We start from the raw sequence: 17,255 nt of genomic DNA, 5'->3' as shown, positions 1-17,255 counted from the left end.
TTCTTGACTTCCAGAACCTTAATGAAATGTAAGGGTAAAAATCTAAGTGCTGTGTTCAGATTCCTCCTTCCTCTCATCCGTTCTATAATGGAGGTAAGTCATGAAGCTTTCAAGCTAACCAATAATTCCTAAGCCAGTTAAAACAAGCAGATCATTTTCCCTTCAAAATAAATGTGACATAAGTAGTCTGAGTAATCTCCCCCCTTTCCCAAATAAACCACAAACTCTACTACTTCACTTCAGTTTTACTTTTCTTTTTTTTTTTTTTTTTTTAAATCCTGACTACACGATCTGAACCTAAAACTAAGAAAAAGCAACATATTCCAAAAAAACATGCCAGGTAGAGAAAAACATACAGCAGCTTCAATCTCAGCCATTTTACTTGTGTGTATAGCATCTCCATTTTTAAACTGCTTCCTTACCTTCCATCATAAGCTATCCCTGCTACATCTGAATATGAAGATCCTTTCTTTGATAGTGTGATGTTAAACATACACTTACAGAAGTCATACAGTAACAGTGAATTCAGCAGTAATAATCATGCCATCCCTGAACGATTAGCTGGCTCTTTTATCATTTGTGTTCAAACCAGTCTGCAGTGTCAAGTTATTTGAGTGCTTAAAGAGTAAAAAAAGTGAAGGCCTTATATTCAATAAACTGCTGAAATTCATTAAAGTGCAATACAAGCATTTTTTGCAAGAAAAAAACAGGCACAACATGTCCATAAAACAAGAGCATTTGTAATATATGTACTCTGATATCTGTCTGTTGTCTCAGTGGTAGTGACGAAATGTTGACTCGTATCACTTACATTCAGTTCCAACAAGAATCCATCATTGACAACAGACTACATACATCAGTCCAACTTCTACATGATGCTCATCAGGAAACTACTTGGGCAATAATGGTAATAAAAAAAACAAACTTCATTATGTCTCTGCTACACTACAGACTGAGTGGATGACATCAAAACAACAAAAACAGTTGCCTTTGGAAAAAAAAAAAAGTATAAACTAAAAACTAAGCAAAGGAAAAACAGAGCAAGAACAGAGGCAAGTAATGAATGAACTAGTGTGGTGGGTTTGGTTTTGGTAAGAACAGCATTAACTCTCACTTACCAGCAAGAGCTTCTGTTGTGTCCTGAAACTTCTCAAAGTGTTTCAGCTTTACTCTACAGAAGAAAAAAATACACGTGTAAACAAATGTACATAAAAGAAATGCTAGAATTAACTTTTTTTCTCCTGTCACCACTACTGCAGTCTTACAGACAAGACAGGAACTGTAAAAGAACAAGAAATCAATATCCAGACCCTCAAAAAAGGAGGGAGAGCAATGGAGAGCAAAACCTGCTGATTAACTCCAAACCTGATGTAACTTTTCAGCTGCGTCCCATAAGCTTGTTTTCAAGGAGGAATTTTGATTTAGTATTTCTATTTAAGATGAACACAATCAGAAAACCTAAGCCACTTTTTCATTTGTAGTTCATAATTAAGGACAGATACCAACCATCTGATTTTCAAGACAGCAGCACCCTGATTAAGTAGGTGTCACTGCTGACTGATGATACTATCTTCCCACTCATCTTCAAAAGGGAACCTTCTGCCTCTGCGAGCAGCCCAGATTTAACTTGTTTTTCGACCAAATACACTTTCAAAGACATTAAAATTGAACTCATGCATTGCCCGTGAATCCTCAAATCCTCCCTTGTAATTAATTATATGTTAGAACACAAGTTTTGAGTTGAGCTTAAAACAAACAACTAGCAAACAGAAAATTCTTTCATGCCCAAACTGCTGACTGGAGCCAAAATCATATGAACGGCGTTTAAATACACTGTGCCAGCTCCTTAGGCTCAAGTTCCTTCTCCCCCTCACATAATCTGTGGTGTTGATACCTAGAGCTAAGGTTAAGAAGCTATCACAATCCAGTAAATTCCTTGTCAGGGACAGGCATTTGACTAATCCAGTTCTGATTAACCACTGCTCTTTGTGAGTCAAGTATCTGCAAAAGCAGCAAGGTCACAGATAAAGCTGAATGCTACAGCTAAGAACTCAAGCCCAACAAAAGCTCCAGGCTTATTTTGGTGCCTTTTCATAAACACACGAAATACAGGATCGGAAATACTGAATCGGAGCACAGATCCATTAGAAGCCACATCCTCTCTAGCAAGGGGCCAAGATGATGTTTCCAAGACAAGACTAACAACACTACAAACTGACGGATGTGGGATATTCTGTCCTCTCCTCTAAATACTCCTCCAGAGCAGGGTAAATCTGAAACGCAAGGCATAGCTTGTTCAGAGGTATCTGTTCTAACCAGAGCTGGTTAGAAGTTTTCCAGTAAAAACACCCTATACGGACTTGGCAGGAATTCACCATTGTTCCCAATCTCAGAATGATTTGCTAGAAAGGCCAGCTTGGTCACCACACACCGCAACCCCCCGTGCAGCTGCTCAGCGGCACTAACAGTCACTGATGGTATTGGCAACAAGACTAACCCTCAATTTACAGGATTCACATGCTATTAGTTTCAGATGGATTAAACCTTTTTTTTTATTTATTTCAATAATTTCCTGTGAGCACAAAAACCTTATTTCAGCCAGTTTCAGCATTACAAACTCACATATTCTTGTCAAAACATTCAAATCGCCCCACAATACTGTTTAGCTTTTTGCTTCAGTGATATATAGTAATAGCTTCTGCGGCTAAATTACACTGCAAGTTGAAAAACAAATATATGTTTCTTTCACTCACTCTGATATTGCACCTAAAGTTTGTCTCAGTATCTAATTTCACATTACTGTTGCTCACACCTTTTAAGTTTTAAAATACTGAAAAATGAAAATCAATACTTCTTTATGAACCTCAGATATGCAGAACTACACAGGCAGTCGCGTCCTTCCAAAAGCTAAGCTGCCACCCCCACATAAGGCTGCTTACATTTTGTTTGCTTTTTCAGGAGTTTCAAATTCTTTCCATAAACTGTCAACTTCTTGGAGCTTTTTCTCATTAAGAACCTGTAGACAAAACAAAAACAAAACAACACAGTTATATTTAAAGCACTTCTGAACAATTTTCAGACCTGCATTCAGCACAGAAGACCTGAAACAGATTTATAGCATACCCAACTGCTGGAAGTTAATTCAACAGATTCAGTTAATTCAACCATGATTTCCAGTTTCACCATTCTCTCTCAGCAACTTTACCTTTATAATTCCATCCAGCATACAACAATATTTACAGCATTGAATTTACTTTCAACTGCATTACAGAAGTTGCTCAATAATGGCTGGGTTCTTCTGAACCCGCACCATCAAAGCAAAGCCCTCTCCTTGTTTATCAAAACCAGGATTGCTCTACCACCTACAAGACTCATTCACAACCCCAGTGACCCAAAACCAAACCTGCCTCTGCTCTGGGAAAATACAAACATGTCTGGGACACCTCACAGGAAGGAGTGATCCCACAAGTTATTGTCATGAATTTGAGCTAACTCAAGGAAGAAAGAGGGATGTCTCTAGATAGATGACTTTTTCACCACAGCTCAGTAATCAAATGAGCCAAAATTTACTTAAGAGGCTGCAATGGCTTAATCCCAGCTCTGGTCAAAGGGGATCTCCTTTCAGTCTATTAAACAGCAGGAGAATAACAATTACAGTCCTAGATCCTACACACATTTCATAAAATGCCAAGTGTACTGCAAATTCCTAGAAAAGTGCTCAGGGGAACAACATGGGCAAGATCCTTACAACATTATGTTCTTTAATACCTCAGTCAAAAATATTGTGGTTTTGTTGCTGCAACTTAGATCCAACACAACTGCAATTTGATTAAGTGCAGTGCAAAAAATCCTTCCAGGGATTACAAGATTCTGCTCCCTTGCAGATTTTTGAACACAGATCAAAGAAAACCATATTTTTTAAACTGAATTAGTAGTTGAGCAAGTAAACACAGTAACTCATCTCTCACAGGACACTGAAGCACTAAAAGCCCTTTGGGCAAATCTTCCTTTGCCCAGCCTGTTGACTCCTTGCTACAGTTTGTCCTTTCTATCCCGAAGATGACCGAATTGTCACCTTCTATGAACAGACGTGGACACACAGAGAAAAATATATATAAGCTGCTAAACTGAGGTTGCTAGCATATAAAAATTATGGCTGCCTACAGACATTTTATGCACCACATGATAGCAAGACTCATTGGGAAGAGCCCTCTGAGATCCACAACATGGTTATACCATTTTCCCTTTCTCTTTAGACTCTTTGTTTCTTCGATAGGAGCAACACCAATGACAGAATAGCTGAGACCTACCCTGTTTTGAGAGGAAAACAGCACTTGACCACCAAAACATAAAGGTAGAGCAGTTATGCTAGCTATGGATACCTGTGGGTACTGCTGAAAATGGGAGTGGGCGACCACAACTATTTCTAGAGTTTCAGAAGCCCAAATTCCATCCAGCCCTCAAATAATTAAAAAGTAAACAAAACAGCAGCAGCAACTATCTCTAGAGGCTGCTTTAAAAACGAAAAATGCAAACTGAAGCTAAACTCTACAGGGAATACTTTGATAGAGGATGGATGTACAAATATAACTACATAAATTTGCAACTACTGTGTCTCAGAAAAGAGAGCTCTCGCTGCCCTGCAGACCTGCAGTGTGGCTATGACTCTCCATATCTGGCATTAGCACTGCAAACAGAACGAGAATGGAAAAACAACGCCTGTCTCAAAACATGTATTTTAATAAAATACTGTGTATGCTCAGATCCAGCAGACGGTTCCCAGCTCTATCGCTATCTAAGCTAGGTACCATTTGCAGTCCGCTCTCTCAGACAGGAAGTGTTTAAAGCCTGCTTGTGAACTCTGCTGCTTGCTGCCTGGTGCCCTCTAGCTGCCTCGCACACGCACCACAGCCAGGCACCATGCCCCAGCTGCTGACATCTGCACCCGTCTGCTACTGCAGCACTTCTGCAGAACTTCTGCATTTCTCTTTGCGCATCTCTCTCCTCTTACCATTGCTTTATGCCGACTTTGGCTTCACTGATTATAATACGGGCTGTTTTCAGCCCCTCCTGTAAAGTCACAGAAAAGAACCACAAAACATCCCAAGTTGGAAGGGGCTCAGAAGTGTCACTGAGTCCAGCTCCTGGCTCCACACAGGACCAAACAGAAATCTGACCATGTGTCTAAGAGAGTTGTCCAAGCACTCCTTGAGCTCCAGCAGTCTCAATGCCGTGACCACGGCCCTGAGGAGCCTGTCCCAGTGCCCAACCGCCCTCTGGACGCAGAACCTTTCCCTAACCCCCAGCCTGACCCTCCCCTGTCCCAGCTCCATGCCGTCCCCTCGGGTCCTGTCGCTGTCCCCAGAGAGCAGAGCTCAGCGCCTGCCCCTCCGCTCCCCTCGTGAGGGAGCTGCAGGCCGCCATGAGGCCTCCCCTCAGCCTGCTCTGCTCGGGGCTGAGCACACCAAGGGACCTCAGCTGCTCCTCATACGCCCCAACCCACGGCCCCTTCGCCGCCCGCTCCGCCGTTCTCCCGCGTGGCCACGCGGGTGGCCGAGCCGAGCCGAGCCAGGCCGGGCCGCACGGCCGCCCCCGACCCCTCCCGTCTGGGCGCAGGACCCCGCCCGCGGCTCGCCCCCCGGCAGCTGCCCGCACCTTGAAGATGGCGTACCCGGCGGCGGTCTCGAACAGCACCAGCATGCTGCCGGCTGCCGGCTGGCTACTGGCGGCGCGGCCACGTGCGCGAGCAGCGCGGGCCCGAACCGCGGCCTGAGCGGGAGCGCGGCGGAAGGGGCGGGGCGAGGCGGGGCGGGGGCAGCGGCCCCGCCGGAACCGCTCCCGCCGGCGGGGGAAGCGCCGCGCGCGCCCGCGAGACACGTGGCGGGCGGGAGCGCGCGCGGCGCCGCTGCCCCCTAGCGGCTGCGGAGCGCCGGCAGCGGGCCCTGTAGGCGCTGTAACCAAACCACGTCCAGGAACTCGTTACCACAGAGGTGGCATTCAGCTAAAAGGGCAATTTCCAGGTTCTCTCTACTTCTAAAGCACTGCTTCAGTACTGCTGGCTCAGGGAGGCCCTTAGAACATGGTATTCATCCTTTTTACCAGCACTAACCCCTCCCAAGCACCTGCGCTGCTATTACGAGATTACAGATCAGTTGTAGGTTGAAGGTCAGCTTTAGGAAAGCTGTTTTCGACAGACCGGAGAGCCTTTGTGCAGCATAGGTAGGCCAATGGGTTTAAAAATACTACACCACTTGCCTCTTGAACTGCATGCACAGCTGTGGAGAAGGAAGTTAAACTCCCATCTGAATTACTAGAGGCAAATGATAATTGATTTCAGCTGTTTGACATTAGTTACAAATGAGAGAAATTAGAGAAGTGATACTACACCTGAGAATTAAGCGAGGTTATTAAAGGAAAGAAATAATGCAGGCTTGGTGGTGGCTGTAGGAGCAAGAAGGGCTTTGGGTTTTTTGGGGAAGGGACTTAGGTAGTTTTTGTTTGTTTGTTTTTAAGTGTTATTTTTATTTTTAAACGTGTTCTCTGTTGTGTTTAGGTTGCTAAAAAATGAAACTATGAATTCTGTTAACATGCCTGTGTCTTATGGGCTGAACAGAGACCAGTTTTGCAGGTACTGCACCAATACGGTTTGTACCCTGGGGACGTAACATATCTGTAACCACAGTGAGTAAGAAGGGGCAGAGAGTCAGCATTGCGGGTACTTAGCATGTATGCAGATTTCATTGTTGTGCTTTTACGTTACGTATAGGGATAGGTAACTGAACCCCAGGTCATGGGAGCTTTAGTTGTTATTACTGACTGTACTGTATGGAACAACAAGTAAATCTAAGAATTATGCTTAAGTTTCATGATAGTGTCTGAGGCTGTAGTGATATCACTGTAAGGCCACTCTTCTGCTTTTAAACCTGGCTTCATTTGTGAGTAGCAACCATGTTTATAGTAATATTAAGTATGTCCTTTTCAATTCTCTTAGTACTGTATGTTGTTTTAAAGCCCTTAAATGGTTTGCTTTGTTGGTTTCTATAGTGTTTTTGAACTCATAATTTGCTTTTACTGTCAGCTTGGCGTAGTATTAACAAATTTGGCTTTCCTGCCTGCTAGGCTGTAGAGAGAAGTCATCTTAATTTTATAACTTTGTATAGTGTGTGTTTTCTGACTTTTTTTTCTTATTTCTGATTGAGTTTAGTAGTTCTACTTAAAATTAATTCACACAAGTTTAAACATTGCGTAGTGCTTCACTGGCTAACAAAGGTGCATCTCCTGACGCTGTCACACTTGCAGCATGTCTTTCAGTCAGGGAGGCACAGCAGCGCTGAAACAAAGTGCAGCTGCTCCAGTGGCTGCTGTTACAGAAGAACCCAGTAAATGGAAGTTGAAGGCCATGTGGCTCGATGTGCTCTGCCCAGCGAAAAAAAGCTAACCTACCTAGCGGTCACGCATCTCCTCTTTCTGCGGAGCTATTTTACAGTTCCATTACCCTTTTCCTGCCTTTTTTTCGGGCCGGCCGGTGGAGCGAAGCCCTCCCCTCCCCGCCACCGGCCCCGGAGGGCCGTGAGCCGCCCGGGGGAGGCCGGCGGGGCTCGGGGGGGCTTTCGTGGGCGGCGGGCGGGGAGGAGCCGTGGGGCGGCCGTGCGGGAAGTGAGCTCAGGCGCACAGGAAATCCCGCCCGCGCCGCGGCCTGTGTTTGCGCTGCGGGCAGAGAAAGGAGCCGAGCGCCTGCAGCGGCCCAGCCGAGCCTGCCGCACGCCCCGGGGCCGAGCCATGTCTGACCAGGTACGGCCGCCCCCGGCCCGGCCCGGGGAGCCCCAGGCGGAGGGGAAGGAGCGGCGGCGGGGGGCTGTGCGGCCCCGGGGGGCGGCGGAGGAGCTGCCCGGCCGCCCCCTGCGGGCCGCGGGGCCGGGAGGGCTCCAGAGGGGGCGCCCCGCGCTCCGCCCTCGGTCTGCTCCTCGGATGGGGCCGGGGCAGTCCCGGCAGCGGGGCCGCGATGCGGAGCAGCCGCTTCCTTTCGCTTTCCGCTTCCCGGCCGTGCGGCAGGGCGCTGCTCCCTGGAGCTGGCCCGGCCTGCCAGCTGCTCCGTTTGCCTGGGGAGCGGAAAAGGAAGGGGAAGAACCCAAACCTTCCCCGCTCGGCATCGCCCACATCAAACCCCACCGGGACCCTGCTCTCTGTTCTCGTACCTCGCAGTGTTGCTTCCCAGGCAGGGGCGCGAAGAGTTGCTCGTACAGCGAGCTCCCGCCTCGCTCGGCACGGTGCACGCACAGCCCTTTGCTGTATCTGTGGCTTTAGGCTATGTGACCTGCTGGTGGAAAGTTAAAACAGCATTGAGTTTTGTGTTCTGTTGCACTTGATCTCTTCTATTGCTTTCAGATGGCAGTGTTTTTTTAATCTTTCTGTGACAGTTTGGATTTGGAAAAATCAATGTCAGTGTCTACAAATGTTTTCTGCAATGCTGTGAAGTCTGGAATAGTTCTAGTGCCAGGCAGGAAATTAAAAGTATCCAAAACAGTATATACTGTGTCTCCCTAGCAGAATAGCCTTGATACGTTGTGACCCATGAATAAAAACCACTGCTGTTACCTGCTAGTGGTTTTCTTCCCCTGGCCCCTGCCTTTCAAGCCTGGTGCAGCTCTGTGGGTGAGGATGCTATTGTCTGTCTCTGCCCCCTGAGTGTTTTGCTATGAGCCCAGCTTGTTGCTGAAACTGATTAGGGTGCACTTCCTGTGTAGTGAAATACACAAAAGTGGCTGCATGTGAAGAAATAGTAAATTCTGAACTAGATTTTGAAAGCTGGTCTTCACATGACCCGTTCTGTACTGCTCTGCGTTAAGTGCTCTGCGTTTAGTGCTCTGAGCTAAGGCATGTTTTAACACATAGCTTCCATTAGGTAATTCCTTCTCCAGCCCAGTCCTGGTAAAACACATACATAACACATACATGTTTGCTCTCTGGAGCTACTTGAAGCGTATAAAACTCACTGTATATGTTGTCCTTTTTGAGTGCTTATCTTAAAGGGCTTTGGTTAATGACCCTTATTTATGTATTTATTGGAGATAAGATAAACCTTATCATATATTGTATCACATTGTTGGGGGGACTGTGCAACAACAGCTAAACAGCTTCTGAAGCACCCATGAAATGTACAGTAATGCAGAACTGTTGGTCTTATTCCTTCGTTTATCAAGACCACTGGAATAATCAGTTTGCCTACAACTATTCATTGCTTATAGTTAATTCCAGGTCCCCAAGGAAGACAGTTCTTAAGATGACACCATTTGTCCCTAGTTGTAATTTTGGCTTGTCCTTTTAGGTATAAATCAAGAAGTGCACTTGATTTAGTTACTTTGATTCCAATAGGAAAGTAACTTTTTTTGATAAAAGTACTTCTAAGAAGGACAAACTTCAAAAAACACATAGTTGCTTGGTGGGATCTCAGCAAAGGAGAAAAAAAAATCCCTGCTATGAAGAATCTTGGGCTGTTCTTGCTCTAATTGAATCTAGATGCAGGTATTTTTTCTTTTCATGTACAGCAAATACAGCACTATGTAATTTCTCATTCCTGTAACAAATGCAAGAGTTTATTTGCTTGGTTAGGAAGTGTGTTGTAATCTTATTTCTTTTATATCTTCGAGTTTAAGAGTTCTAAAGTATACTGAGTATGTTCTTTGTAAGTCTTAGACATTGAAGTTTAAGTACTCCAGAAAACTGGAGGAGGAAATCTGCAACCTACAACTTTACAATGCTTGTTTTGTGGTTCTGATAGCTGCAACAGCAAATACCTGGCACGCTCAGTGCATTTCATCCAATTTCATCAGATGTTTTAAGGTCGTGAGATTGGTGTTGATAGCAATGTGAGATAGTACTTCATGTTGTGCTACTTAGGTTAAGCTGTGGCACAAAGCCTTTAAAACTTTAGGGATCTAATGTGAAGTTAGAACTTAGCATTGTGGTATTCCTGTGCTGTTTGTGTGCTGCTTTTCTCCATTTTTCATTTAATGTAAATTTCATGATGCCCCAATAAACACTAGTTTTTTTCACAGTTTGAGTAAAAGTCTGGAGGTTGGCTTGTGGATTGTTTATCCAGGATTTTGTTAGCCAATGGTAGTAGTTTAGTAACTTGCTATCTCCTTGTTTTCTTTGTTCTTAAGTGTTTTTTTGTTTGTTTGTTTTTGTTGCTGTTGTTACTGGCTTTACCATTTGGCATTGAGTGGCAGTAGAGCTAGCACTGACAAAATGCAGGGAGCTGTTTCAGTTTTGATGGGTGTTGTGCTCTGGTTTCAAACCTTTTGTTTTTCAAAAACCAGACTTTTTTTGTCAATATTGGTTTTATCCAATTTCTCTTTTCCTGGAATTCTGTCTCTGCCCTGTTTTTTGTGGGTGAGAGGTTTCTGGGGCTTTAAACAAGCACCTTTATAGTGTGGTGTTTCAGAACTCTGATTCCCTCTACTTTTTCTACTGTTTTGCAGCTTTCCCTATTAATTCTTAGTACTTAAGTTTTCTTTCCCTGAGAGTGGGGATCAAATATCTTACAAATCCCTCCTTTCCAGTTGTATTGGCCAGACATGCTGTTATAGTAGTACTGATATTTTGTCATACCTTCTACAAGATGATGTGTTTGGGAGGGCTAAATGGGTGAATCTGTTACAATGCGTAGAAGTGCATAAACTATTACAAATACTTCTACTGTTAAGATAATATGCTGCTGCGCAATTCAGTTCTTATGCAAAGGTAAACTAAGTGACTGATAGGAAATGTCATGTAAAAAGACAAGATGTTCTTATAAATTCTTCAAGTGATAGCAAAAAACAGGAGACAATTTGTTACATACTTTGCATCAGTAGAGATCTGAATCTTTCTGATTCCTTGAGGTTAGTAATTGTGCATGTAAAAATGCTGTCTGTGCAAGTTATCAAAACAGGTCTCAGGTTCTTGTTTTTTGTTTGTTTTTTTTTTTTTCCTCTGAGTCAGGACTGGAAGCCAGCATATCTTTATTCCTTAAAATAGTCCCACAAGATTAGAGTTCAGATATGATAGAAAGGGAAAACTTTGGGGAGCCTGGTTGTTGTTTACTGCTGAAGACTCCTTCAATGCTTCAGAAATTACTTGCTTGGAGACCTGAGAGCGAGTGTTTAGTTTCTTGAAGGCTTGAGGTCAATTCTTTGTTTGAGCTGGAAGAGTAATACATCAGTCCCAGCAGTCCAGGTTGTGCCAGGTGGATATTTAAAAAAAAAAAAAAAAAAAAAAATCGGGCCAGGTGGTGTTCATGATATTTCTACACACTCAACAAAAAAGCCCCAGTTTAGGAAAACAGAAGCTTTAGGTACTTGTACATACTCTGTTTATTTTGTCTACTGTGATGAGCAATGGAATATAAAAGGTAGATCTGAAATACGATCAGCAGGATATCATTGTTTCTTGGGAGGTTTTTCATCAAGCACCATCTGGATCTGTGGCAGTGTCTGCGTAAGATCCCTTTGTGTTGTAATGGAATGTAACCAAAGGCCTCATCCAAAATATGTAGTGACAGGCAAGGAATACAGTTAATAGTGCCTGATTTTTGGTTTGTCTGATCTATCAACAGTGAACATGAAAACTTTGATGTCCTTGATTCGTGCCTTATAGAGCGTAACACTTAAACCAAGTTGAAGAGCGTTAGTGCTTGAATTGTTGAATCAAACTTGCCTGTACAATTAATTCTTATCCTGGAAAGATATCAAAACATTGTAGTTCTTAGAAGTACAACTTTAACATTTAAGAATTAATCTCGTAACAAACATGCCAGAAGGATGCCATTAGTTGATGTCTTGTTGTCATAGGAGAAAAGGCAGCTCACCATCCTTTTGAAAGCAGTAACTGCTGTTGATGCGATTAGATGGAAAAATGTTTCACGGTTCACTCTTCACGCTGATACGGTGTCATAAGTGTTTTCTGTTTACTCGTGCTGTCCATTTTTGACAAGTATCTGAGTCTCTTGGTGTGTTTGCTATTTTTTTCTGACTGTTTGATTAGGAGTTAGTATAAAATCATATTTCCAATTTCTGCATGTTATCTTTTCAAATGATCCTTCTTATGTTCTTTGTGTTTCTTCCATTTTAACTTCTTGCGTGCAGACAGCCTATCATAATTGTATGCTACTATTTTCACACACACAGGAAGTACCTTGAATAATTTGAATTTAATACAGCAGCCATCATATTGTCCAATGAAAATAAGTGTTGGATTTTGATTACAGATTTTTGATTTTTTTTTTTTCAGGAAGCAAAGCCTTCAGCTGAGGACTTAGGAGATAAGAAAGAGGGGGAATACATTAAACTCAAAGTCATTGGGCAGGTGAGTGTTTACATAACTGACATTTGGTAGATGCTGTGAGTTTCTGAGTTATAGAAATGAACAGATGGAAGTTAATACTTTCAGTTCTCCAATGCTGATCTTCCCCTCCAACCTCCAAAAAAAGCTATTTACCAGTTGCTGGCAATGTGTATTAGCATACTCTTAGTTTCAGGTCTTTGGAGTTCATGTACCCTAACTGTGAGGTCAACTCTCCTAGATAGGAATAGAAAGAAGATTCTGTTGGTAGGCTTGTGGGTAATAAGTGGTGAATCAGAAGTCTGAATTGAAGTTGTTTGAGTAGATGTCCAGATACTTCTTGAATGCAATTCCTTCTCTGCAAAGAACCCCTAAATCATTTGATTCGACTCAGTTTTGTTTGTTAGAATACTGGTGTGGTTGCTAGGCTGTTGACTGGAGACAGACGACATAGAGTAGGGCTAACATAAAGTAACTTCTTGCTGGTTTAATCAGCAATGACAAGAACACGTTCAAAAGCTAAATGTGACCCACGAGATTTTTGTGCAAAGCCTTTTGTCATCTGTTTTATCTGTGGCCATTTTGACAGACGTAGTTATTCATACTTTATAGCTGGTAGAAAGGACTAAGGAGTAATGAAACCTAAGATTTTGTTTTAGGTTAGTATTATGTTGCCAAATCAGCCTGTATCCTAACTTCTGGATAATTGCTGTAATTGATCAAGGTTTCACATATATTTGAAATGCAAGTTTTAACTTGTCTTTTGGAATCTTAAAGCAGAATTCCCCTGCATATGTAGGTTTGGATTTTCTACGAGTATCAGCTGGTTAAAGATGGGAGCACAGACTGAAACAAGTATGGTATTTAGTACTTTTAAATTCAAAGATGTCTGTAGTGAGCTGAAGGTTATGTTATGCCACCTGTTTTAAAATAGAACTTCCTGTGAAAGTAATTAATTCAGTGCATAATATGAACCTCTAGGATGACTTAGCCACTGAGGTATGCCCAGGGATAGTTAAAATTGTGTAATGAATGGTTAAACTGTTCAGTGCTAGCTTTATGTAAGTTTTCCTCAATGAAGGTCTTAAAATGACTATAGATAAAATACGTAGTTACTAGAAAGAGTAACTTTTTTCTTTTCTGTTCTTAGGACAGCAGTGAAATTCACTTCAAGGTGAAAATGACAACGCACCTCAAGAAACTCAAAGAATCGTACTGTCAAAGACAGGTTTGTGAAACAATGATACTGAATATATAATGGCTAAGCCGAAGGTGTAGAAGTTACCTTTTAAAATGCCTAGACAGGAGTTTATAGTTACTTTAAAATCTTCCTGATTCAAATGAATGAAATTCCCTTAAAGCTGTGGAAGACTGCAGCTTAAGATGAGGGCAGCCTTAGACACTGTTACTATCATTAATACGGTGATCAATTAATGCTGCCCATTATGCCCTAAAACGGAAGAAATACACAATATTAATGGTTGATGTAGGTAACTACTGTTCCAGGGCAGTAACTGTAACTTCACTTCCAGGTTCTGTGGCAGGTATTGTGGATTCACTGCTGCTATTTCCAGCAGCCCTGGCCTAGTTTGCCTCCAGCTTTGGGGACAGATGCCTTTTGTGGCCTTTCCTTGAGCACTTCTGTTTTAGTTCACTTTGTATATATTATATACGATTATATTCAGATATAATCGTATGAAATACTTTTTTATTTTAATACTTTGATACAAATTGAACTTGTCAATTCTGTAGGAATACCTTGTTCATCTTAGATTTTCAGTGTTTTTATGCTGATATCTGCATGCTGCTATATGATTTGCTATCCCATTAGAGGAGAAAATAAAAGATTAAACACCAGATACTTGTAGCCACATACAAATTCTTAAAGTTGGGATTCATCAAAGAACTTGAAAACAGATACCGGAAATTCATGCAGGACATACTGACTGATGGAAATGCATGTGTGCGGATTACTTTCGAGAAATACATGCTTCAACAGACACAGATAAATCTGTCTCCTGGGCTGGATTCTGGAGAGTTGCTGTTTTTGCTGTCAAGTAATCTTTCTCTTAGAGGGACCACAAACGTTTCTTCCAAATTGGCCAAGAGGGATTGTTGGAGCAGTGTGAAGAGCTTCTCCTTCCTTCCTATGAATTGTTATGCCTAAAAATTTGCAAGCAATACTTGAGATGTAATCAATGCCCAAAACAGGTCATATTTCACTTGGGTTTATGCTCATCAAGTAAGTGAAAGAAGAGGAAAAGGTGAGGTGTTCAGTTTACTTACTGACGTATGGTATTCAGCTTTAATACAGGTGCACTGTACAAAACAAAGCTGAGGAAACTTCTCAGTTGCTGAGCTAGAACTCCAGTGCAACTTCAGAATAAACACGAGTTCAGCACTGTCATTCTCTTTGAGTCACTTTACAGTCTACATGGGGGTAACAGAATAGCTGAGCTCCCTTTGTAACAGGATCTAATGCTTTCCTTTTTGGCTTTCACGTGTGGTGGTTTTATTGAAAACATTTTCTTATGAATACGTGCAAGTTTCAATTGATTTTTGTGCATTTTTTTTAGGGTGTTCCAATGAATTCACTCAGGTTTCTCTTCGAGGGTCAGAGAATTACTGATAATCATACCCCCAAGGAGGTGAGTTTCTGTCTAGAAAGTGTTGCATATACCAAGTTCACTGGAGAAACTAAACACAAAATTGGTTAGTCTATCTGTTCTGCTAGCCTGTTAATCTGATGGAAAATGTTTCTTTAAATACAGCCAACCTTCTTAGACTACATTTAGTCAAATGTAGTCTGACTATACTTGTCTGATTAGAATCTATAAAAAAGGTTGATACAAGGATTAGGAAAAAAACTTTAATTGGACCTACATGTGTAATATTCCCTCAGAAGGGAGGTGTAGTTACTTAACAGAGGAAAAAAGACTAAGGGAACTGGTAAATTGTTGAGATAGACCTTCAGTCTGACTTTGGAACAAACATGTATTTAATTCACATTTATTAGATGGAAGTGTAAGTAAACAGAAAATAGGTTACTTCTGCTGTCCAGTGACTTCTACCGATAGTAATGATAAAGCAGGAAGAAAAAATGAGTTACAATAATGAGCTTCTGGAACAAATTAGTCAAACTTGTGCACTGTGAAATTCAACAAGTTATTTTCTTTAAAAGAACAGTTGTAAACAGGCTTTGAGTTGCAAGCTTTAGGTCTTAGCTGTATTGTGCTGTAGTAGTGTGCTGTTGATAAGCCACGTGGCTACACAGCTGGTGCTACTATGCAGTACTATGCATACTGCACTATGCTGTTGGTTACATTCTTCTGCAGCCATTACCCAAGAAGGGGTTAAGAGAAAAGTAGAGCTAGCTGCTTCCAGGCTGATGTGTACTGCTTCCCAAGTAGATTTAGATTTCACAGATAAGATTGTTGCTTTGACTTCGGGATGTGCTGAGATGTCTATGATTAAAGGAAAAAAATAAAATAAAAATTGAGTGATGGATAGTGAAATATTAATTAAAAAAATTATCACCCCTTTGTCTTCTGACAAATTATGATGGGACATCAGAACAAAGCATTGTATGGGTTGTCTAGGACCTGTTCTGAATTCAGTGCACCAGATTTATAACAATTGTGCTGTTTTTTTCTGTTCTCACAGCTGGGGATGGAGGAGGAAGATGTGATTGAAGTTTATCAGGAACAGACGGGGGGTCACTCAACAGTTTAGATCCTTCTGTTTGCTTTCTTTCCCCTTAATCCTTTTTTATTTTTAAATAATAGTTCTTTTGTAATGTGGTGTTCAACACTGAATTGAAACTGGCACCCCATCTCTGGGAGTTTATTTTCAAGCGTCTGGTATTTTGAATTCTCGTGCTCATTATACACTATTGTTTCTGTTTTCATTGTGCTGAACTTTTGTGATCCAGCTGCAACCCTGCTCTCCTTTTCCCTCCTGCCCTCCCCTTTAGAAATACATGTACACACATGCATTTGTACGTTCACTAGGTTCGTGCATTTCAGGCACGAAGGTTGTAAGATCTGCCAGGTGGGCGAGTGTTCTTAATGACTTCCATATCTGCCCTGAAGTTTTGATGTGTGACTGTTTCACTCCTGGACTATAACTTTCAGTGCGAGATGAAGTTTTTCAGAACTAAACTGTGGAGAAATTCTGTATCCATAACTCAGAGCTATTTTGCTTAAATTGCGCTGATGGCCCAACGAAGAAGATCGGAGTTGGAAATGGAAAAGCTAGAACTGTTGTCATCTGTACGTTGCTCCAGAGATGGCTTTGCTGAAGACATAGAATTGAAAACCCTAATGATTCTTAAATCTTGTCGGAAGATCCCAGAAGCATTTTAACTTCATATAGGAATTAGTACATGCAGGTATTCATACAAGGATGTTCGCAGCAGACAACTGGTGTTACTTTGACACTCTTGTTTGTACCTTTTGGCCTGGGACGTGGGTTTTGAATGGACATTGTCTGTACCAGCTTCATTTAAAATAAACAACAAAAACAATTTTATAAACAATTTGCATTTTCTTTTCAAATGTTTGGAAATGAGTAAAAATGTAAAAAGTGATGATTGGGGCATGCCTTTCTAGTACCTCTACACTGAAGGCAGAAAAAGTTGCACTCTGTAAGTATACCTCATATAAAAACATCTACTTTTTTCTACTTGCCCAAGTAAAATAACTGTTCTTGGTTTGCCAGTGACTCATACTATTAGCTGTTTCTTGTCCTGTTAGGGAATATTCACATAGTTACGTACTGCTTCACTTCATGCACAAAGGTTAGGCTGAAAAAGGCAACTTGGAAGGAAATACAAGGACTGTTTGTTATGTCTACATTTCATATGACTATGGTAACATTGAATAAATTCTCTGTGACGGATGATGTAGAAGTGTGAATATGGTACATGAGGCCTC

At 41.9% G+C, this 17,255-nt stretch overlaps 2 protein-coding genes across 4 annotated transcripts in view; one reads left to right on the top strand and one right to left on the bottom strand.

Annotated features, from left to right (window-relative positions):
• The window catches only part of NOP58 (NOP58 ribonucleoprotein), a 37,796-nt gene extending 32,014 nt beyond the window's left edge, over nucleotides 1-5,782 (bottom strand). For all 3 annotated transcript variants that reach the window (XM_082764071.1, XM_082764072.1, XM_082764070.1), the window contains exons 1-3: nucleotides 5,656-5,782; nucleotides 2,940-3,016; nucleotides 1,119-1,171 (exon numbers count right to left, since the gene is read on the bottom strand). In XM_082764071.1, coding sequence (XP_082620197.1) covers nucleotides 1,119-1,171; nucleotides 2,940-3,016; nucleotides 5,656-5,700 — 175 coding nt within the window. In that variant the 5' untranslated portion in view covers nucleotides 5,701-5,782. The remainder of the gene's footprint in view (nucleotides 1-1,118; nucleotides 1,172-2,939; nucleotides 3,017-5,655) is intronic.
• A 1,895-nt stretch (nucleotides 5,783-7,677) lies between these two features.
• On the top strand, nucleotides 7,678-16,858 carry SUMO1 (small ubiquitin like modifier 1). Its single transcript, XM_082764073.1, has 5 exons — nucleotides 7,678-7,791; nucleotides 12,271-12,345; nucleotides 13,472-13,549; nucleotides 14,898-14,969; nucleotides 15,985-16,858. The coding sequence occupies exons 1-5, from the start codon at nucleotides 7,780-7,782 to the stop codon at nucleotides 16,051-16,053; spliced, it is 306 nt and encodes a 101-aa protein (XP_082620199.1). The 5' UTR covers nucleotides 7,678-7,779; the 3' UTR covers nucleotides 16,054-16,858.
• Nucleotides 16,859-17,255: the final 397 nt, after the last annotated feature.

Source organism: Aythya marila, assembly GCF_965140915.1.
Source record: "Aythya marila genome assembly, chromosome: 6".
Taxonomy (NCBI): domain Eukaryota; kingdom Metazoa; phylum Chordata; class Aves; order Anseriformes; family Anatidae; genus Aythya; species Aythya marila.
The sequence above is the reverse complement of the archived record's forward strand: the minus strand, read 5'-3'. Positions and strand labels throughout refer to the sequence as shown.